The sequence below is a fragment of the Lynx rufus genome, unplaced genomic scaffold (assembly GCF_022079265.1).
Source record: "Lynx rufus isolate CCGP_SWC_20201006 ecotype Redwood Valley unplaced genomic scaffold, mLynRuf1.p SCAF_18, whole genome shotgun sequence".
NCBI lineage: Eukaryota > Metazoa > Chordata > Mammalia > Carnivora > Felidae > Lynx > Lynx rufus.
This window is the reverse complement of record NW_025814832.1, coordinates 25774465-25798898: the sequence shown is the minus strand read 5'-3', so window position 1 is coordinate 25798898 and position 24434 is coordinate 25774465. Positions and strand designations below refer to the sequence as shown.

The window sequence follows — 24434 nt, the reverse complement described above, 5'->3', positions numbered from 1 at the left end:
TACATTATCAGCATTTTTGGCCACCATCATGAACAGGCGAAAAATGCCCAGAGTTGCTGTGAAACACAGTTAGCTTACTTTTAATGCTATATGCCAGATACTTCTATATCTTAAAAAACAAAACAAAACCCCATGTTCCCTTTCTTGCCTTTGTTTTTTTAAGACTTGAATTTCTTAATTCAATATTCTTTTTATTTTTAAGGACTAACCCCTTACCAAACAAAGAGCAACCTATAAATTTTACTTTTACTCTCTCTTAAATTCCTAGCAAGCCTATTATAAAATATTTACAACAGGCAACAGAAGAGGAAGGTTTTTAAACAGTAATAATTATTCTTTTGGAAATTTTTGTCTTTTAGTAACTTGTGGAAACCAATTAGAACTCAAAATTTAGTTTTGCCAAATCTACTAAATCTACATTAGCATTGCTAAATTTTTAAACTTCTGACATCTAGACTTTTGTGGTAATGTTTACCTGTGTCTTTGTCCTTGGCTTTATATACTTGGCCATAGGTTCCCTCTCCAATAATCCCAATAATGTCAAACTTGTCCACACAGCGTTTTCCCCAGTCACTTTCTGTTTGTCTTCTTTCTCCATAACGAGGACAACAAATTCTAAAAAAGGCAAAACAAAAGAACCCCCCCCCAAAACCAAAAAGTTATCATAAACACTTAAGCCTATTCAAAGAAGAAAACAATTATTTTATGATAATTTCTCTGGCCCATGAATCTTTTATGAATTTCTCCATTAAAAAGATATGAAATAAATATGTAATAGTCTCTCACAATGGCTAAGACAGATTTTTTGCTTCAGGAAGGCATAATATCAAATAATAGATTTGGTGCTTACTTTCTAACCTCTCTTCAGTATTGGCTTCCTCACCTACTGAATGGTAAAGAAACCTTACATCATAGAGTTACTGTTAAAATAAAAGACTTTGGCAATAATACATGCTCAATAAACGATAACCATTTTTACTATTAAGAGAGGAATGCTGGGGTGCCTGGTTGGCCCAGTCAGTAGGCCCATGACTCAATTCCAGGGTCCTGAGTTTAAGCTCCACAGTGGGCATGGAGCCTACTTAAAGACATTTTTTTTTTTTAATTTAAAAAAATTAAAAAAAAAAAAAAGAGAGAGGAATGGTAATCAGAAGATCAAATCCAGATTCCACTACATTTATGGCACAGCAATTTCTGTGGTTTAGGAAAAAACATCCCACATCTATTAAGTTTTCATTAATGTGTACATGGTTGACACACCCTGAATAAAAGGACTTTTTTCTTTTCTTTTCTTTTCTTCTTAATATTCTAAGTATCAAACTCAAAAGATACAATGGGGTCAATGTTCATGGTACATTTGGATTCAGGAAATTATTGTTTTTCTAAAAACACAAGTGGGTATCTTACAGTGCAGATGAACAGTATCCCAGAAAGGCTTTTATCCATTAAAATAAAATAAAATATACATGTCAGGTCCAATCTTTTATAATCCCACCGTGTAGGCTGTGGAAGAAAGTGTGAGATTTAGGCCCAAAGGAAAAAAGCTATAATTAAGAATAGGTCCCTCAGGCGCCTGGGTGGCTCAGTCGGGTAAGCATCCGACTTCAGCTCAGGTCATGATCTTACAGTCTGTGAGTTTGAGCCCCACGTCGGGCTCTGTGCTGACAGCTCAGGGCCTGGAGCCTGCTTCGGATTCTGTGTCTCCCTCTCTCTCTGCCCCTCCCCTGCTCATGCTCTGTCTCTCTCTGTCTCAAAAATTTAAAAAATTAAAAATTAAAAAAATTTGGGGCGCCTGGGTGGCGCAGTCGGTTAAGCGTCCGACTTCAGCCAGGTCACGATCTCGCGGTCCGTGAGTTCGAGCCCCGCGTCGGGCTCTGGGCTGATGGCTCGGAGCCTGGAGCCTGTTTCCGATTCCGTGACTCCCTCTCTCTCTGCCCCTCCCCCGTTCATGCTCTGTCTCTCTCTGTCCCAAAAATAAATATAAACGTTGAAAAAAAAAAAAATTAAAAAAAAAAAAAAAAATTAAAAAAATTAAAAAAAATAAAAAAGAATAGGTCCCTCATGGGGCACCTGGCCGGCTGAGTCAGTGGAACAAGCAACTCTTGATCTTGTGGCTGTGAATGAGTCCCCTGTTGAGTACAGAGATTACTTAAAAATAAAAACTTTAAGGGGCACCTGGATGGCTCAGTCGGTTGAGTGTCCAACTCTTAATTTTGGCTCAAGCATGATCCCAGGGTCATGGGATCAAGCCCCGCATTGGGCTCTGCACTGATTGTGGAGCCTGCTTAAGATTCTCTCTCCCTCTGCCCCTCTCCCCGGATCACACACACTCTCTCTCACACACACACATACACACAAGAGGACTGGAAAAAATAGGTCCTTCCAAAAACTCACTTTGGTCTCTTTTTATATGGTTGCTGAGGTGGTGTAACTGCCTTTGGTTCTGGCGAGTCTGGAGGAGATGGATCCCCACCAGGAAGCTCTGGAGGGAGAGGGAGGTCCGTGAGTAAGTGACGTGGCCTTTGCTCCTTCTCTTTCTTTACAGGTTTTGAAGGTGGAGTCTCTTTTGGACTAAACAATAGAAGAGAAGAAAAAGACCATAATTCCTTAAAACATAAGCAAATAAAACTTTTCAAAGCTTTTAAAGTCTGGCTATTAAAACATTATAAAGATTTTACTTTTAAGGGATAAAACCCTGTAATATAACATAAGGATATGCAGTTTATCACAGTCAAAGATTTTTGGATTTCAGAAAAAGATATCCACAGTATATAAAAGAAACAATTAAAAACTGGGGATATCACTTGTAGGTCCTTTAACAAGGCTTTAACGTCCTTCCTAAGATTCTATTTGGATTTTTACTGAAATGAAATAAAATGCAAGAAGCAGGCACCTTAAATTCCCAAAGTACCATTACAATTTCTGGAGTCCCCAAATCTACTCCATATATTTTAACCAGCAAAGATTTTTTTTTTTTTTTTTCAACGTTTATTTATTTTTGGGACAGAGAGAGACAGAGCATGAACGGGGGAGGGGCAGAGAGAGAGGGAGACACAGAATCGGAAACAGGCTCCAGGCTCTGAGCCATCAGCCCAGAGCCCGACGTGGGGCTCGAACTCGCGGACCGCGAGATCGTGACCTGGCTGAAGTCGGACGCTTAACCGACTGCGCCACCCAGGCGCCCAACCAGCAAAGATTTTAAAAAGGAATGAAAAGCTCAACAATGCAACATTACCATGTTATTAAATATGTGGGGGCAGAACTTGGAAAAGGAAATAGTATTTTGGAATGTTCAGTAAGAATTATAGTTAAGTTGGACATCAAAATTAGTGAATATACTCACCTATTCTATTGACTTGGAAGCAAAAGGCAACCCTACCTGGCTAGCCAAAACGGATAAATAATTCTCAAACTAAAAATCTAAGGAGAAAGAGTCCAAGAAACTACTTCAGAATCATGAAAGCAGTTAGTAGCAGACTTTTCATGTTAATCAACAAAATAGTCAGTGGGGAGAGGGGGGAGAAAAAAATGTCTTTTCTGGAATAGATTAGAAAAGTCAGTGTTCAGATCCAATTTTTTAACTATCTCAATTTATTTATGAGTAAAGAAAATATTTTGTGTTATTCATGTCCTTAGGAAAAATACAACATATTAATTCATGCCTACAAATAAAACCATGCTAGATAGTAAGCCTTTTCTCTTCCATCACAGTATCAGAAGGTTGAAAACAAGCTGAGAATCCTAACCACAGTAGGAGCCTCCTCTACTTTTCTGACAAGTAGTTATAAAAAAATGTATTGGGGTACCTGGGTGGCTCAGTCAGTTAAGCATCCGACTTCAGCTCAGGTCACCACCTCGCGGCGGTTCATGAGTTCGAGCCCCGCATTGGTCTCTGGGCTGACAGCTCAGAGCCTGGAGCCTGCTTTGGATTCTGTGTCACCCTCTCTTTCTGTCCCTCCCCTGCTCGCACTCTTGTCTCTCTCTCTCTCTCTCTCCCCCTCTCAAAAATAAATAAACATTTAAAAAAATCATAAAAAAATGTATTATTTCATGAATACTTCCATAGAACTATAAAGAACAGATTTATCCCTTGTATTGCACGTGAAACACAATCTCAAAAGTAAAACTTCCTACCAGTTTTCATCAGTTCAATCTCTTGTAAATCAGGCAGAATAGAGTCAAGATTAGTTCGTGTGTATCAACTAGAACTAGGGTAGTCAATGGACTACCCATGCAAAACCATCATCTGAAACTTTCTGTTAAATTACTGATAGAGACAAACACATTATTATAATTTGCACTAAGATTTTACTACCCTGGGAAAACTCTTCAGGAAGGATACAATATAGATATTTAAAATTTTCCCCAATTTTTAAGGTATTCAGAGAATGAAAATTCCTAATTTTCCAACTACTAATGTCAGAATACTCTTTATAAATTTTAATTCTTCATGATCCAGAAATAGATTACTTCTTGGTTTTGCTCCACTAGAACTGAAGGACCTCAATTTTCTCACCATCACTTCATGTAAGTTCAGTCTATTTTTTTCTTTTTTTTTTTTTTTTTTTTTTTAATTTTTTTTTTTTCAACGTTTATTTATTTTTGGGACAGAGAGAGACACAGCATGAACGGGGGAGGGGCAGAGAGAGAGGGAGACACAGAATCGGAAACAGGCTCCAGGCTCTGAGCCATCAGCCCAGAGCCCGACGCGGGGCTCGAACTCACGGACCGTGAGATCGTGACCTGGCTGATGTCGGACGCTTAACCTACTGCGCCACCCAGGCGCCCCTATTTTTTTCTTTAAGTATTTTTTTTTTTAAGTTTTATTTCTTTATTTTGGGAGAGAGAGGAATGTGAGTAGGGGAGGAGCAGATAGGGAAAGAGAGAGAATCCCAAGCAGGGATTCTGCGCTGACGGTGTGGAGCCCGATGTGGGGCTTGAATCCACGAACTGTGAGATCATGACCTGAGCCGAAAGCAAGAGTCGGACACTTAACCGACTGAGCTACCCAGATGCCCTTCAGTCTTTATATTTAGGTCTTTTCTCCAAGGTTTACTTTATAGGTTCACATTCAGTTTACTACAGTGAAAATGTGCATTGCTTCTGAAAAATTACATGTTTAGTATGTTTATTTCATCAAGTATGAGTGTTCAATGTGTACTACCAGTTCAGGGCACACGAGTTGAATGCAGGTCAAATCCTATTTCAAAAAAATTTCAATATACCAAAAATCTGGGAATAATGATGACCCATAAAATTGTAGTATTTAAGGGGAACCTGGGTGGCTCAGTCGGTTAAAGTCTGACATCAGCTTGGGTCATGATCTCCCGGTTCGTGAGTTCGAGCCCCACATCAAGGCTCTCTGCTTTCAGTGCAGAGCCTGCTTCAGATCCTCTGTCTCCCTCTCTTTCTGCCCCTCCCCCCCACTCTCTCAAAATAAATAAACATTAAAAACAAACTGCAGGGGCGCCTGGGTGGCGCAGTCGGTTAAGCGTCCGACTTCAGCCAGGTCACGATCTCGCGGTCCGGGAGTTCGAGCCCCGCGTCGGGCTCTGGGCTGATGGCTCAGAGCCTGGAGCCTGTTTCGGATTCTGTGTCTCCCTCTCTCTCTGACCCTCCCCCGTTCATGCTCTGTCTCTCCCTGTCTCAAAAATAAATAAAATGTTAATTTAAAAAAAAAAAAACAAAACAAAACAAACTGCAGTGCTTAACATTATGGCCTTTAGCGTTCAGCATAGGGTACTCAGTAAAACGTAGCTGTGTACAGTGCAGAGGACATACCATACAGAGGGTCTAACACTGGAGAGCAGATATTTAACATTTGAGTCCTTACTGTGAAGATTCAGTACCAGGAAGCTGGCCTATCTTATCAATCAATATCAGTATTTCCTGGTTCCCCAATTATGCCTGTAGTTGGGTTCACATATGGTGAGTAGTTGCATAAATGCTCACATATAGTATTTTCTTTCAAAAAACATTGCCATGGAGCCTGGGTGGCTCTTAAGCGTCAGACTCTTAATTTTGGACTTCACAGGTCAGGATCTCACAGTCTGTGAGATCGAGTGCTGCATCGGGCTCTGGGCTAAATAAAGGTGCAGATTCTCTCTCTCCCTCTCTCAAAATAAATAAAAACATTTTTAAAAAGTTGCCAAGTTCCAGGGGCACCTGGGCGGCTCAGGTTATGATTTCACAGTTCGTGAGTTCAAAACCCACATCTGTGCGGAGCCTGCTTCAGATTCTCTTTCCCTTTTATATGCCCCTCCTCCACACTCTCTCTCAAAAATAAACATTAAAAAAAAAAGTTGCCAAGGTCCAAATTTTAAAGTCTGTATAGTCTCTTAGAATTTATGATGATGGGATTTAATCTGTAGCACAATATCAATACCACCAATAAGAAGTCTTTATTGTTAATAAAGAGTATGAATTTGCATATCAATGATTTTAAAAGAATAATTTCTTGATATTTTCTACAACTTAATAGCATAAACGACTTTAAATAAATATGATCATTTATCCCTTGCCCCTTAAAGTGGGTTGTTTAGAAAGTGATTTACTTTCATAAACTTCTACCAAAAAATTTGAATTGAATACATTAAAAATGAGAACCAAGCATTCCATTAGCAAAATTCTGAATCAAATTTGAATGCTCACAAAGATCCCTTCTTTTCTGTAAGAGCTTAACAGTTTAAAGGTAAAACCTTTAAGAATAATGTAGACTCTACTAAAGTCTGATAAACTCCAAATGAACCAGGGCCAGCAAAAAATTTTATCAAAAATGAAGATTTGATTTTATTATTATTTTTTTTTTTAGTAAGCTCTATGTCCAATGTGAGGCTTGAACTCACAACCATGAGATTGAGAATCACATGCTCTACTGACTGAGCCAGCCACGTGCCCCAGTTAACTGAAATTAAAAAAATAAATAAAAAGAGTACACAAATGATCTCCTTAAGAGCAGGATGATCACTATGAATAGGTATGTTCATGAAGAATGTACTATATCATCAAGAATGGGTGTTTAGTAGCCTTCACTTCTTGAAACAAAGAATTACAGACCATTTAGAAAGGCTTTTTCAATACCATTAGTTAAATTCACTCCTGCATTTGATACCTAGGTTAATATATTCCTGGCCCAATATATGTTTGAAAGAAAAGTTTCATTCTATTCCCAAAGGAACTTTAAAAGAAGACAAATCCTCTGACATAAGCTTTACATCATCCATTTGCCAAATGAATTAACTACATGCCCAGTGTCATTTCACATAAGCCCCGACGCTGGCTCCTTCAGTAGTTGTACTTATTTTGAATGAATAATAAGCAGTATTTACTGAATACAATTTGTATCCTATGTTTAAAGCACTGTAGGTAATGGAAAGATGTATAAATCACATTCTCAACAATTAAGCTGCTGCAATCTCACGTGAGAAGATCAAGAAGAAAATAAATGAATTCATAAATTCTGTATGCAACTTTCAGATTTCTTCCTGAAAAGTTTTCTTACATAAAAATTATTTTTCATATGAAGGTTGGTGCAGCTGTTATGCTAGATAAAGAAGTACCAAAAACAAAAAACCAATTTAAAGACAAAAACCACCCTGACTCTAAAATTAATACATGGGAATGCAAACTGGTGTAGCCACTCTGGAAAACAGTATGGAGGTTCCTCAAAAAATTAAAAATAGAACTACCCTACAACCCAGCAATTGCACTACTAGGTATTTATCCAAGGGATACAGGTATGCTGTTTCGAAAGGACACATGCACCCCAATGTTTATAGCAGTACTATCAACAAGAGCCAAGGTATGGAAAGAGCCCAAATGTCCATCGATGGATGAATGGATAAAGATGTAGTGTGTGTGTGTATATACATATATACATATATATACATATATATATATATACATATACACACATATATATATGTATATACACACACACACAACGGAGTATTACTTGTCAATCATAAAGAATGAAATCTTGCCATGTGCAACTAGGTGGATGAACTAGAGGGTATTATGCTAAGTGAAATTAGTCAGAGAAAGACAAATATCCTATGACTTCACTCATATGAAGATTTTAAAACACAAAACAGATGAACACAAGGGAAGGGAAGCAAAAATAATATAAAAACAGGGAAGGGGACAAAACATAAGAGACTCTTAAATATGGAGAACAAACAGAGGGTTACTAGAGGGGCTGTGGGAGGGGGGAAGAGCTAAATGGGTTAAGGGGCATTAAGGAATCTAGTCCTGAAATCATTGTTGCACTATATGCTAACTTGAATGTAAATTAAAAAAATAAATTAGAGGCGCCTGGGTGGCTCAGTCAGTTGGGCTCAGGTCATGATCTCACGGTCCGTGAGCTCAAGCCCTGTGTCAGGCTCTGTGCTGACAGCTCAGAGCCTGGAACCTGTTTCGGATTCTGTCTCCCTCTCTCTCTCTGACCTCCCCCATTCATGCTCTGTCTCTCTCTGTCTCAAAAATAAATAAACATTAAAAATAAATAAATAAAATAAAATAATTAATTAAAATAAGTTAAAAATAAAAATAATACATAGTGAAAAAATAAAATCAATAGTGGAAGATATCTTCATTTCTGTTTTTCTACCTTCAATAATTGATTTACATTTATGTGGAAAACTAATAATAATCATACATTTAAAAATAATTACAGGGGCGCCTGGGTGGCGCAGTCGGTTAAGCGTCCGACTTCAGCCAGGTCACGATCTTGCGGTCCGTGAGTTCGAGCCCCGCGTCAGGCTCTGGGCTGATGGCTCAGAGCCTGGAGCCTGTTTCCGATTCTGTGTCTCCCTCTCTCTCTGCCCCCTCCCCCATTCATGCTCTGTCTCTCTCTGTCCCAAAAATAAATAAACGTTGAAAAAAAAAAATTAAAAAAAAAAAATTAAAAAAAAATAAAAATAATTACATTGGTGCTCACTTTGGCAGTACATATACTAAAGCTGGAATAATACAGAGAAGATGAGCATGGTTCCTGCACAAGTATGATAAGCAAATTTATGAAGCATTCCCAATTTTTAAAATATTAAAAATTTGTAGATAAGGTACAAATGCTCCTTTACCTTTGACCTTCATCCTAAGTCCCATCCACAGAGGTAACCATTCTTATCAGCTTAGTATGTTTCTTTCTGGATTTTTTTGGTATGAATTTATATGGGTATATATGGATATATTCATATGAATACATATATCCATAAAAATAGATGTTTTGTTTTTATTGTATATGGGTTTTTACATAGATATCATACTATTAAAAAGTTAATTACATTGGACTATGAGAGAAAATAGTTATACTTTCAGAATCAGAATTAGTAACAAAAAATAGTTTTGCCCATTTCGTTCTCTCTCAAACACATTCTTTTTTCTTTTTTAATTTATTTTATTTATTTTGAGAGAGAAAGCACAAGTCAGGGAAGGGCAGAGAGTGGGGGAGGGAGGGAGGGAGGGAGAGGGAGAGGGAGGGAGGGAGGGACGGAGGGAGGGAGGGAGAGGGGGAGAGGGAGAGGGAGAGGGAGAGAGAGAGAGAGAGAGAGAGAGAGAGAGAGAGAGAATCCCAAGCAGTCTCCACACTGTTAGCGCGGAGCCCCACAGGGGCCTGAACCCACCAACCGTGAGATCATGACCTGAGCCAAAGTCAGACGCTTAAATGACTGAGCCACCCAAGCACCCCAGAAACACATTCTTAAAGATAGCTACACATACTCAAATAAGCTCTGGATGGTCTTACTTTACCTTTCATCCCCAATCTGAAAGATAAATCCTTATGTGTCTCCTATAAAAATTACTCCACCTACGGTAATCTGCACTCTACACTGATACATGGCAGGTGAATTCAATAATCACTTGGTTAGCCAAATAAACATTTCAAAATGAAGATTCTCAGCCACACCAATTCTGTTCTAGCCACAATGTAAACTAATATCTAAACACGGTTCTTGTAGGTAGATCATGGCCTAAAGTCCCATCGGAGAATGCTCAACTATCACCTTTTCCAACAAAAACCATAAAAACACATAGTTTGTATCTACAAGAAGTATATTATGTACCTAAACAGATTTCCTTTACAACATTTCAGGTTTCAGTCTTCTCCTTTGTTCTCAGGATACAGAGAATTCATAATTATTAATATTAGAAAGACCATGTAGAATTTCTCTTTAAAATCAGATTTACCACTATGAATAGTAATACAACTATTCTTTTAAATTTTTTAATTGCATTTGTACCATCTTATAAGGCACAGAGCATAGTCTGAAAAAATATAGATGTAAAGGGCTGAAATATATCATTATTTAAATTATTAATGTCACTTGGAAAATAATGAAGTCTTGGGAATTAGTCTGGGATGCAAGATCAGTAGCACTTACTTTTATGCTTACAATGAAGTTTGTTGCAATAAATGAAACTCATATCCTAGAGAACAAGAGGGTAAGATCTCCTTTGAAAAAACCAGTAACAGACTGCCATGGCATATGTCACTGCTAATCATATGTGTTTGGTGGTACTTGCCTAGCTAGTCTTGCCAAGATAAAGAATAAATATATTTCCTAATGCTTTCCATAAAATCAGATTCATGTTTCATAATCATTTCACTTCTCAATATTCAGAGAGTTCATTAAAATTAGAGCTCTTCCAGGGTGCCGAGTGGCCAGTTGGTTGAGCATCTGACTCTTCACTTCTGTTCATGTCATGCTATCACAGTTCATGGGATCGAGCCCCACATGGGGCTCTGCACTGACAGTGTGGAGTCTGTTTGGGATTCCCTCCCTCTCTCTCTCTGCTCTTTACCCCCTCAAAAAAATAAATACAATAAACTTAAAAACAAGCTAAAAAAAATTGGAGCTCTTCCCATCATCCCATTGTGAATTTATATTCTAATTAGTTAAAAATTCTATGTATTGTTTTTTGCTTCTAAGATAATTTTTTTTTAATTTTTTAAATGTTTTATTTATTTTTTTGAGAGAAAAAGAGAGAGACAGAGCATGAGCAAGGGAGGGGCAGTGAGAGAGGGAGACACAGAATCCAAAGCAGGGTCCAGACTCCAAGCTGCCAGCACAGAGCCCAGCACAGGGCTCAAACTCATGATCCATGAGATCATGACCTGAGTCAAAGTCGGATACCTGACGGAACCACCCAGGTGCCCCTATGTACATACACATACATACACGTGTATATATGTATGTATGCATGTATATATGTATGTGTGTGTGTGTGTGTATATATATGTATGTGTATATATATATATACACACATATATATATATATATATATTTTTTTTTTTTTTTTTAAAGCAGTGCTTTTCAAGATAAACCTAGTTTATTTTTCTTCTGGATTAGGAGGAAAAGCTCCAGCTATAAAAGACATTTTGGGGGATCATTAAGGATATTTAATATATTATTGGTATTATATTAGTAAATCAGTGAGAAGTTTTTTTAGGGTGATAAAGGTATTGTGATTCTTTAGGAAAATGTTTCTAGTGTCAGGAGAGATATACTAAAGTATTCAGAAGTAAAGTGTCATGATATCTAAAGCAAATGTGGCAGAAAGTTAATAACTGATGAATCCTGGTGAAGAGTATACAAGAGTTCATTGTGTTATTCTTTCAATTTTTCTATAACTATTAGAATTTTCAACATAGGGTCACCTGGCTGGCTCAGTTGGTGGAGCATGCAACTCTTGATCTAAGGGTTGTAAGCTCAAGCCCCACACTGGGTTTAGAGATTACTTAAAAAATATTTTTTTTAGTCTAAAAGAAAAAGAAAAATTTTTTCAACATAAAAATTTATGGAGGGGTGCCTGGGTGACTCAGTCAGTTAAGTGACCAATTTCAGCTCAAGTCATTATCTCACGGTTCGTGAGTTCGAGCCCTGAGTCAGGCTCTGTGCTGACAGCTCAGGGCCTGGAGCCTGCTTTGGATTCTGTGTCTCCCTCTCTCTCTGCCCCTCCCCTCCTCCCACTCTGTCTCTCTGTCTCTCAAAAACAAATAAACATTAAAAAAAAATAGGGAGAAAAACGCTGATTTTCAAAAATCTGAACCAAAAATAACCCTTATCAAATAAACTTATAAATAAAAAGGGTTACTAGGGCCTCAAATTGTAATTTTCTCCTCCTAACTAATAATGTTATAAATACGAACTTTTCCACTGAAAACCAACATCAAAGGCATTTCCTACACATAAAAAGCATTCTAAACAGCCATTAATAGAGCAGTTTTGACAGTTTGAGAAGACAGAATGCATTACACTTAGATTGAGAAGGTAAAATTTTCCCAGTTAACTATGGGACTTACCTATCCATGTCATCGTCTCCAGGTAATAAGGGTGGGAGGGGCAGAGGAGGCAACGTTGAAGTTTTTAAGTGTGGAATAGCAGCTGTTACAGATACTTGAGTCTTCACAGAAACCTGTACAGGGGGCTGAGAATTTGCCTGAGAGGACAGAGTAGATGTCCTTGGGTGAGTAGAAGGGGGCAGAGTTGAAGTACTAGAAGCAAGAACCTGACTAAATGCTGGTTGGGGAGGAGGCAGAGGTGGTTGCTGTGGAATAGCTGGTAGTGGAGGCAAAGGTGGCAAAGGGGGTGTTTGAGGTGGAGGGGTAGTAGTTGGTAAAGGAGGTGGAGGAGAAGTAACTGTGGGGAGAGGCGGATGGGTCTCCTTTTCTGATACCTCTGTCTCTTTTGGAGTAACAATCTCCTCTTTCAATGCTACAGGTTTAGAGTCTCTTGATCCCTGTGCTTTCAAATCTTTAAGAATAGGATGCTTCTCAGAGTTCTCATCCAACTTTACTTTCCCTGTATCTAAAGAATTTTTGACTTCTGTATTGAGATGTGGTACATTCACCAGTTCAGTATCTGGGGCAGATTTTTCCAATTTTACACCTCTGGGTAACTTTTTAGACTCCAAGACTGAATCCTTAGCCTCTACTAAACTGTTCTCTTTTCTAGGCAAAAACACAGGTGAACCCTTGGACTCCTTTCCATCCATTTTTGCTGCAGCAGCAGCTGCTGCTCTTTCCTTCTTTTTCCTACTGAGTTCAGCTCCCAAGCTGGAGTTCAGTGGAAGCCTGACAGGTGAGATGCTGGAATGTCGACTGCGTGACCCCGATCTCTTCTTTTTACTATGAGAAGATGAGTGTCTTGAATATGCGGGACTTCTACTTCTAGACTTCATGGATTTCCTACTGGAAAAAGAAAAAGGCAATTTAAGATGGACAGCCTACAACAATATGGAGGAAATACATCCGTTAAACTATGGAGCAATGTAGGGACATTCACTTTCAAATGCCCCCTTCTTTGTAAAGAGAGCTTCCATACTATTTTTACTTTCTAATCTTGTACTCTAATACTGCTCACTAAAAAACAAACAAACAAACAAAAAACAACTATGGAGCACTGTAAAGAACCCACTTGAGTAATTTATCAATCTTAAAAATAAATTAGGTACCATCAAATAATAATATACCAATATTGGTTTATTAATGGGTTCATTAACTGTTAACAAATGTAAAATACTAATGTAAAATGTTAATAATAAGGGAAACTGGGTGCAAGGACATATAAGAATTCTTTGTACTGGGGCCCCTGGGTGGCTCAGTCAATCAGGCAGCCGACTCTTGATTTTATTTCAGGTCATGATCTCATGGTTTATGGGTTTGAGCCCCACACTGGGCTCTGCACTAACTGACAGTGTGGAGCCTGCTTGGGATTCTCCCTCTCTTTCTACCCCTCCCACACACGCTCTCAAAATACATAAATAAACTTAAGAAAAAAATTCTTTGTACTGTATTCACAATATTTTTTGTAAATCTAAAATTTGTCTAAAATATAAAGTTTATTTAAAAAATAGATTACAAGGAACTAAAACCTGCATGACAACATATTTCAATCACATAACATTAAAATTATCTATTACTTATCCAACTGAAGAAAGATGAATGAATATTTTTTTCTCCATGCTGGAAAATACCCATAATCACAATGATTATTTTTAGAATTTGGGTTTAAATCTCTGATAAAGCAAAAACATGATTTAAAACAATTATACTTTTTTGTTTTATTTTGTTTTGAGAGAGTGCAAGCAGGGGAGGGGCAGAGACAGGGGGAGAGATGATCCCAAGAGGGCTCTGCGATGATAGCTGCAAGCCGGATGTGGGGCTGGAACTCATGAACCAGGAGATCATGACCTGAGCTGAAGTCAGATGCTGAACCCACTGAGCCATCCAGGTGCCCTCCCAAAAAAGTTATACTTTATACTAAAGGTGGGTTATACCAATCAGGATGTTAGAAGTAACTAGCATGCTTCACCAAAAGCTAATTGTTTCAACTAGAGAGCTAGTTAATTGATAGATCCCAGAAAAAGATTTTGTTCCCCAGTTGATAATTAAGCTGTACCTATACTAAATGAACCCTAAGATACAAGAGTTGTTAGGATTTACAAAATAGTAAGTTGAAAAAATTGTCTTACCAAATAATTAGAAGTTCTCAGAACTATGGTGACTTTTGGTACTTTCGTATATAAAATGATTTCCAATCAACTTTGTAGGAACTCAAAAAGCAAAGTACTGTTGCATGTTCAACTTATTTTCTTCATTATTAAGAATCTGGGAATCTATGAGGCAGATTATTCTAAATTGAAACTCAACCCTCATTAATTCGTTTTGCCTTTTAATAAAGCCTAATGTGCTCAGGCCTCAATGTGAGGTGAAAAAAAGCACTAAAAATGTTATTGGACAAAATATAATTTGCCCAGTAGTCTAAAATAAACTGTACCCATTCCAGATCTTCAATATCTCCCTTTATCTTTGATCGCTGATAACACTAACATTAGTCAAATGTTTCGAAATAAATAGCATATATGTGTAGGGGAAACAACTTGCATGATATCAGCCACGATTTTCTTATACCTACACTGCTTTTTGGAAGTTTGCTCCTAATAGTCATTATTGGAATCAAAGTACTCAAAACAGCAATAACAGCATATATATAAACATGACGATACAGAATACTGAAAGTGGTTCTCTCAGTATCCACTTACTCTTAAGAAAATTAATACTTTTCTTGTAAATAACTGGCTGAAACCAGAGGCTTTTCTCTGACTGAATTAGAGCTGGGATAAAACTACCATCTCTGTTATGCCAGGGTAAACTTCTAAAATCCCAAACAGTAATTAATGTCAGAGACCATGCTCTAAAAACTATTGTTTCTTTAATCTTTTCACCATTACTAAATCTTCCTAAGGAACTCTGCTACAAACCCTTCAACTTCTGAACAGAAGCCTACTGTTAAGAGAACATTCTGATGGCCATATACTTACAGCATTTTTAGTGATACAAATGCTATATTTGAGGTTGAGATCCACTCTACAAGAAAAAAAGTGGGGATGGGGGGCACTGCCTGGGTGTCTCAGTCTGTTTGGTAGCGACTTCAGCTCAGGTCATGATCTCACTGTTTGTGAGTTCGAGTCCAGCGTCGGGCTCTGTGCTGACAGCTCGGAGCCTGGAGCCTGCTTCAGATTCTGTGTCTCCCTCTCTTTCTGACCCTCTCCCACTCACACTGTTTCTCTCTCTCTCAAAAATAAATAAACACTAAAAAAAAAAAAAAACTAAAAAAAGAGCAGGGGATGGGGTGGGGAGAGGAGACAAGCAATAAAGGTAAATGCAGGCAACAATAAAAACTGTTCTCACAAACAAACGTTATTTTCCTCCTGAATTGAGTTAGGTTCTACCCACCCAAAATGAAATTGCTAGTATTAATCGCTACTAATTTAGAGAATTCAAAGACTTTGCATTTCTGGCAAAGCACTTCCAGTCTTTTAAAATGATTTTGCTTGTTTAATTTTCACTGTGTCTCCCAAGAAAAAAAACACAGAGAATATCACAGAAGGGAACTGTATGTTCTACTCTGACTCTAAGAAATTTTTGTATTTTATTTGCTCTCTGGAATTGCATCATGTGTGGGAAAAATATGCAGTGCACACATACAAACATATAATGTTCTCTATAACCCAACAATATACATGTGTCTCTAAAATTATGTAATGTTTATACTTCTGTCCTATGCTATCATATTGTGTGTCTAATTCTTTCCTGATTTATTTTTTACCATTACTACACGAGTTTCAATTAATTGAGTAGAGGAAGAGAGAACTTGAGATATGAATCCAAAAGGAATCATTGCAAAGCAAGCTCTTTCTGAAACTTGTTTTAGTGTTTTAGGCTTAAGTGCACTTCCATATTAACAAAACTCACAACAATAGAAATTCTCAAAACAGCCTTAATGAAACTACGCCCTCAAGAAAACAAGTATTCTGAGAATATTTCTTAGGTTTCCTTAAAGAACTAAGCAACTTTATAAACGGTATATTTAAGACTTATGCATTTCACTGTACATAAATTTTACTCTCACCCCTTCAAAAAAAAGTGAACTCTAATGCTATCTACAACACACTAAAATGCTTATAGTGAAGTATACTGATGTCTGCAACTTTGAGATGAATCAAAACAAAAAATGGATTGATGGAAAAATGGATAATTACAATAAAACATATAGCATATATCAATTGTAGAATCTAGATAGTACATATATGGGTCCTTACTGTAATTCTTTCAACTTTTCTGTGTTTGAAAAATTGTGACAAAATGACGGGGAGGGGGACTAAGGAACTTCAGACCCTGACAGCCTGAATTCTGCAGCTTGATCAATTCAAACTAGTTTATGAATAATTGTAACTTTAAGTCAGTAAAAATTACTCATATTGACATATAAAAGACACGCACGGATTTTTAAAAATTAGCATAATTTCTCCACTAGCATTCAACAATATTTCCTCACTCATAGAATTTACTGACTTGCTCCAGGTACCAAGCACTGAGCTATGCAGTTCACCTTTACTAGCTAATTTAATCCTCACAATTACTCTAGAAATAAGATAGTTATTATTCCCACTTTACACATAAAGAAACACGGGCAGGGAGAAACTAAATTATTTGCCAAAGTTCACAAAGCAAAATTAGGATACCACTCAAGTATAACTTCATAGCCCATGTTCTTTTTTGGACAAAAGTGAGTCCACAAAAGGGAGACACATCTTATCATCTAGGAATAAGAACACAGTTTTCAACAGTAATTCATTTCAACAATTAAATTTCAAACCCAACATGCCTTTCTTGCTAACATATCATGATGAAGGCACTAATACCACTTGTTTAGATAAAGATTTTGAAAATTGCCAGTGGTCACAGGGTAGGTCAATGGTGATGCTGATAATCAAATTATCCTTGGAACCAATTTCTGCTAGGCTATATACCAACAAAAAGAAAAAGGACTAAACAGCTGAATTTCCACTAAAAACATCAGTTAAAAGACAGGAATTATCAAAACATCGTCAATTAGGAAATAAACTTACAGCTTCGGAGACCCAGGGGACAGCCCACACACAAGTGATAGATGGCTTGGGCAAATACCTCAAGATAATACAAATGAAAATTTATAATTTCTTAGATCTCCAATCAGGTCCAGTGAGGTCTAAAGCACTAACACCAAGGTGATTTTAAAGTATTTAAGACAAAGCAACAGAAATCGCTACATCAGCTCTGGGATAAGCTCAGTTATCAACTCTGTGCACTCAATAAGCACAAATTTATGATTTTTCTCACAGGAGCTTCCACCTGAGTATCTCGCCACAGGGAGTACCTACCTTTCGAAGTTTTAGGCATGTGAGCTCTCCACTTCTTGAATTCTGGGTTGAGAGAAAACCAGATTCACCTACTTGAATTCACTAGCCAATAGCAAAGTCAATGAGGAAGACCAGGGGTTTCAACAAAATGTTAACATGACTAATTGCCAGTTCCTCATAACCCACCCTAAGTAAGAAAAGGCTGCTGGAGAAATAGCTCACCTGGGGAGTGGACTCCGACTCAGAGACCGTTTGCTCATGAAAGGGCTGCTGGACCGTCTTCGACCATAGGGACTGGGTGATCTCCCACTGTAAGAGCCACTCCTTTCATAGCTGGAAGAACGTCTCCGGCCATAGGGACTCACAGACCTTTGTCGTCTACTGTAAGGACTGGGTGATCGGGTGCTGGACTGGTAGGCCGAGGGCTCCTTGTAGGGAGGACTAATTGACTGCCTTCTTGAGGTACTTCCAGGACTCTTCTTGTAGGAGTCATAATTGCTAGAGGTGTGAGATCTTGGAGGACTAAGGTCATAATCTTGGCCATAAGAAGCTCCTGAGGGGCTATCATCTTGCTTGGGGCTGTCAGACCATTTCCTATGGGGACTCCTGGATCTCCGTTTGGGGCTGTCCACCGTCTTGTAGCTTTTGGGTGTTTCCCTTTTCCGATGACTTTTACTCCGGTCTTTGTGCCCAGACTTCAACTCACGTTCTTTCCGGGTCTTCTCCTTATGTAGTTTGGATGACCTGGATTCCTTGTTGCTGCTGCTTTTGGATATCTGTGCCTTCCCATAGTCCTCATTCTCCTCATTTGAACGCTTTGAACTTCCTGATATCCGGTCCTTCATAGATCCCGATTTGCTGGAGACTTCCTGGTTTTTTTCTTTTTCTGTCTGTTTAGTTTTTAGTAAGTCCCGGGAACGTCTGTGCTGGTGGTGACGATGTTTGTGCAGGCGGTCACTCCGATCAGTTCCACGACGCTCATCATTCTCCCTCCTGTCTAGTTTGAAGGCCATATCGTCAGAGAAGGTATCTGAATCAGAACTGATGTCATCATACTCCACCAAAGGTTTGATAATTGTACCTAAAGGTGCTGCTTCGGGGGTCACCAACCCCATGTCTTTGGAGTGCTTGGATTTATGCCGCTTGTGCTTCGACACCAAGCGGTGACGCTCTCTGCTGTTGGAGCTGCCACCTCCCGATGACGGCTGCAAAGTTCCAGAAGCTCCTCCACTCCCGTCCTTCTTGCCCCCATGTCTCTCTGGATTGGGCATTCCCTTTCCCCTACCCTCAAAACGGGGAAAAAGTTCCCCAGCACTCCGAAAAGTAACCCCCACCCACCCCCCAACCCCACGCCTACCAAAGCGCCCCTAGAAGGGGGTGGGGAGGGAAGGGACTGTAGCCCAGGCTCCTCCTCCCTCCCGACTCCTCAGCACCCTCCTACATGAGGTGGGGGGTGAAGGAGCCAGGAAAGAAATGAGAGTTCCTCAGCAGTGGAGTTGCGAGACAACGGGTAGCTGCCCAAGTCTGTTTCCCGTCCTCCCCTCGCCGAGCCAGTCCTCAGGCCCGGACGCCGGGGAGGTCGAGGAAGTAGGAAGCCGACGGCCCGGGGGCTGTGGGGCCGACTCCGGCTCTGGGGCCCTGTGAAGACTGCGCGGGCCCTTCCCCTACCCGGTAGCCCGTCTCGGGGCGGCTTCCTGTCGCTGGGGTCCCGCGGCCTAGGTGCCTCACGCCCCCTTTGTCCCTCGCTCCTGAGGGAGACCCTTTTCTTGCCTCCGCCTCACCTCAATACCTCACACACTCATTCGCTCCCTCACACAGACTCAGTCACACACTAGGTTAAACCGAAACGGCACTTGGGGAAGGGGGGGAGGGGGCAAACCGAGGAAATACCGCGAGAATCCTGTGGGTTCTCGCGGTATTTCGTGCTTCCCTTTCACCTCTCAGCGCTTCTTGCTCACATAACGCGAGAGAGCGTCCCGAACAGGAAACGCGTTCCGGCAGAGTCTCGCGATAAACTCCCCGCCCTCCATTTGAGCAAAGCTTTATTGAAACGGCGTTGGGGGATTTTTTCTTTTTTTTTTTTAATTCAAAGCTTTATTGGTAACTCTCGAAGAAATAACTCCCAGGCCCCGGCGCAAGACTCGTTTTGCACAGTTTATAACAACTCTTTAAACTACCAGGATGAAAATATTATCAACAGGACAAAGGGCGGTTGTGGGGACATTTCAACCCAAGTTCCTAAGCATTAACAATGCTCTCCGCTTATGTACGTATACTGGGCGCATTGTCCCTGTGTCTCCTACTACCTCGCAAATCACGATACCCTCATCCCCATTCTACAGATAACGAAACTAACAGTCACCGAAGTTAAATAGCTTACTCAAGGTAACAAAGCTAGTCCAGCAAGTGCCAAAGATGAGATTCAAATTCAAGTCTAACACTAAAGCACAGCTCTTGTATAGTGTGCCACTTCCTCTTTCCACTCTGTTTAAAATCTGAACCTGAAAATTCATCACCTCTTGGGATCATCTGTGGCTTTTCTGGAATCATTTAGCCTGTTCTCTTCACATGGAAGATTATAATTATGAACAAGTAAAACATGGTATTCATGCGTGAGAAAAAAAAATATCTTACCCTGCCCTTCATTTTCTACTTTTCAAAACTTTGTACACATTAACTCATTACATCTTCACAACAATCATCTGAAATAAGGTTGTATATGTGAGGAAACTAAGGTACTGCGAAGTTAAATGACTTTTCCAAATTTCTTCATTCTTCATCAAATTTATCTGTGAGACTTTAAGGCCCTTCTCTGTGATATAGCGTCTACTCTCATACGGCCATCAAGCAAGACATGGGGAAAATATTCATACCACAAGATATGAGGTGATAAATGTCATAAGAATGATACAGAACGCTCCAGAAATTCAAAAGGAGGCTGGGAGTGTTAAGAAAAAGTTTTATGGGGCGCCTGTGTGGCTCAGTCGGCTAAGCGTCAGACTTCAGGTCAGGTCATGATCTCACGGTTCGTGGGTTTGAGCCCCGCGTCGGACTCTGTGCTGACAGCTCAGAGCCTGGAGCCTGCTTCAGATTCTGTGTCTTCCTCTCTCTCTCTGCCCTTCCCCTGCTCACACTCTGTCAATCTCTCTCTCGAAAAATAAATAAACATGAAAGAAAGAAAGAAGGAAAGAAAGAAAGAAAGAAAGAAAGAAAGAAGGAAAGAAAGAAAGAAAGAAAGAAAGAAAAGAAAAGAAAAGAAAAAGTTTTATAAATGTAGGGCATTTGAGTTGGTCCAGGAAGATTAAATAGGATTTGTATATTAGGGGCCAGAAAACATCCTGAATGAAGGCAAAAGAATCCACTCTCAAAATCACTCTCTGAAAATGTTCTTTTTGCTTTTGGTCACATGGGTACTAAAAAGAAAATTTTTTACCTAAATGTTTAAATCCATAAATGTTTGCTAAAAATAAAAAAGATAAACTTTAACCATGGAAGAAAATTTAATGTCATCAAGAAAAACAAAGCATAGAATTAAGTACTGGAACTCAGGTATGATAACTCCTTATTCATTGCTGCAAGAAAGCCTGGATGTAAAAGTCCCCACCAGTATCTGACATAACGGCAGATAGCATGACACTTAATGGCCAATTAGATGAAATGACTGACCCACTTTATCAAACACTGGCATGAGTTAGGCAAAATCACTCAGATTTTTTATATCTTTTAAATGAGATTAAGTTTCTGACCCAGGATGCGCCCGCACTCATGGTAAAATGGAAAAGTGTAAACAGTAGAAGAAATTATTGTGATGTGTCAAATAAAATCTTAAATAAAATTCATCACATAAACAGTAGCTGAAACTTTCTTAATTATCTGTTGATTGCCTACTGAAGACTAGAAACTCCTAGTGAATGAATGAATGAATGAATGAATGAAGATTTTACTGAATTTTTATAATATCTTATATTTCTAGAGCACTGTTCAGTTTTCCACAGAACTCTTTTAAGTCTGTCAGTAGATATCAGTTGAACAAAAAACCTGGTGAGGTGGCCAGGATGGGTATTTCTATATGCATCTACTAAAGGTTGAAACTGAGACCCAGGAGTTGTAGTATGTTTTACATTAAGTGTAGGAAGTACCAGGAGCAGGGACAGCTTTTTATACAATCTTAGACCAGTATTCTTTCTATTTCAATATGCTGTCTCTTTTTGGTGGGTACAATGCTACTCTAATGTTAATAATAGCTCAATAAAGCTGGAAAAGATTCTAATCTGGGAAATATATTTTGTTAAAGTGTTTAAATACAAAATCAGTGTAAACTGCAGAAATCTGTCCAACAGTTGGTGAGAATAGAGCTTTTATAAAATAAGGGTTGCTTCACTCTACAGAAAAACTTTGAACTCAGAAATTCCAGGACTGCACAGTTTGCTTTATTTGCATGACCTCCCAGGGCAGGGAGTCAGGGCAACTTTGTGAACCTCAAGGTAATCAGTCAGATGAAGACTATAGTTTCCCTGTAAATCACCCAGAGCAAGTCAGAAAGCTTCTCTTTAGGCTGTATCCAAGAGGAAATATTTAACTAAAGTCAATAACTGCTCCTCCCCACCCTAGATCAATTTATTAGTTTAGATTTTAGGTTTAAAGAGTCCTCTGAAATCTCCCTCAAAGCTTAGTCATTTAAAATTTCACCCTTGTCTTCTTCTTGCCATATACAAAGACTGCTCATATGTACACTTGGAATGATTTTCTTGTTTAATGACATGTCTCTCCTATCTTTATGTCTGGAGTACAAATTTTTCAACAAATGTCATTTTATCTATATTTTAAAATGAGAAATTATAACTTCCTATTCTATTCTGTGACGAAAATTTGGTATAGTTTACTTTATTTTCAAGTTTATAAGGTTTAAAATTCCATAGCTACACTTGGTATAGACATTGTGTAAAGTTTCCATGAGAAAATATAGTTGTATATCTAATATTGGTGTTTTGGGAACAGTGATAAATTAACAGACATTTTTGAGTAACTGGTTATTGTGACCAATCATATTTTCAGAACTCTTAAGTCAGATGAATCCATCAAGTGTTGGGGCTGTGTTCTTTATTTTTATTTATTTATTTATTTATTTATTTATTTATTTATTATTTTATTTTACTTTTTAGAGAGAGGAGGAGGAGAGTGTGTGAGGCGGAAAGAGAGTCAGAGGGAGGGAGAGAGAGAATCTTAAGCAGGCTCCATGCTCATTGTGTAGCCGATGTGGGGCTTGATCCCACAACCCTGGGATCATGACGTGAGCAGAAATCCAAAACCAGATGCTTGATCGACTGAGCCACCCAGGCATTCCAAGAGCTGTGTTTTCATATTTATATTATGAGCTCCTACCTAATATACAAGAATTAGGATTCCACAGATGCTTGTTGAATGCAGGAAACAGCATTTTATTTTATTTATTGGAAGCAGCACTTTATTTTATTAAGTTTATTTATTTATTTTGAGAAAGAGAGAGCAAGCAAACCACACACAGGGGAGGAGCAGAGAGAGGGAGAGAGAATCCCAAGGAGGTTCCACACTGTCAGCTTGCAGCCCTACAGGGGACTTAAACCAAGGAACTGTGAGATCATGACCTGAGCTGATATCAAGTCAGATGCTTAACCAACTATGTCACCCAGTCTCCCTGGAAATAGCATTTTAAGTTTGCATTATCTTTGAATATTCTCACTTGGACAAAATACTCTCTGTACCTCATCAATTTTAAGTTGCTAGATTTACATTACAGAATATTTGGAACATACTTTTGTGCTAAAGAATATCCAGTGATTATCTGAAATTCAAATTTAACTGAGTGCTCTGTATATGCATATATTTTTTTAAAAAATTAATGTTTATTTATTTTTGACAGAGAGAGACAGAGCATGAGCGGGGGAGGGGCAGAGAGAGAGGGAGACACAGAATCAAAGCAGGCTCCAGGCTCTGAGCTGTCAGCACAGAGCCTGACTTGGGGCTCGAACTCACAGACTGCGAGATCATGACCTGAGCCGAAGTTGGGCGCTCAACTGACTGAGCCACCCAGGCGCCCCTCTGTATATATATATTTTAATGTTTATTTATTTTTGAGAAAGACAGGGTGCAAGTGGGGGAGGGGCAGAGAGTGAGGGAGACACAGAATCCAAAGCAGGCTCCAGGCTCTGAGCTGTCAGCACAGAGCTCCACGTGGGGTTCAAACTTGCTAACCATAAGATCATGACCTGAGCCAAAGTCGGATGCTTAACTTAGCCACCCAGGCACCTCCCTGACTGTTCTGTATTTTATCTGGCAACCCTATTAATTTATCCCAACGATATGCACTGAGTCTCTGATGTGTGTCAGGGATTTGGCCAAGCAATGTCACTAGACAGTAGTGAAAGAAGTAGACCCAGTGCAGCCTTTCTGGCAATAACTATATAACAGGGAAGACAGACATTGAACCATTAATTAATTACAATTAATGAACAATTAATTTCAATGGTGAAAATGCTATTAAAGAGATGTTTGAAATAATGTAACAGTGGACCTGATCAAGTCAGGAGTTAGAAAAGGCTTCTCTAGCCTAGAGGAAGACAATTAAATTGACATCCAAGTAAGAGGGCCTTAGTGAGGTGAAGGGGTCAGGCAAAGGAAGGCCACTCCCAGCAGTTAAAAAGACCTGTTCAAGGATCTTGGAAGAGGAAAGAGTGGGGGAATTTTCTGCATGAGAAAAAAGGCCAGCAATG

At 39.0% G+C, this 24434-nt stretch overlaps 1 protein-coding gene and 1 non-coding gene across 13 annotated transcripts in view; one reads left to right on the top strand and one right to left on the bottom strand.

Moving 5' to 3' along the window:
- The window catches only part of CDK12 (cyclin dependent kinase 12), a 79841-nt gene extending 60300 nt beyond the window's left edge, over positions 1-19541 (bottom strand). For 11 of the 12 annotated variants that reach the window (XR_006962354.1, XR_006962353.1, XR_006962352.1 and 8 more), the window contains exons 1-4: positions 17908-19541; positions 12305-13192; positions 2395-2571; positions 476-615 (exon numbers count right to left, since the gene is read on the bottom strand). Coding sequence is in view for 7 of the 12 variants with exons in the window: in XM_047081190.1 (XP_046937146.1) it covers positions 476-615; positions 2395-2571; positions 12305-13192; positions 17908-18956 (2254 nt within the window). In the remaining 5 variants the exon portion in view is untranslated. The remainder of the gene's footprint in view (positions 1-475; positions 616-2394; positions 2572-12304; positions 13193-17907) is intronic. The other variant, XM_047081186.1, reaches the window with a different exon arrangement.
- LOC124513696 (U6 spliceosomal RNA) lies at positions 8931-9037 on the top strand. The gene has a single exon (XR_006962515.1). It is a non-coding gene; the product is annotated as a U6 spliceosomal RNA (small nuclear RNA).
- Positions 19542-24434: the final 4893 nt, after the last annotated feature.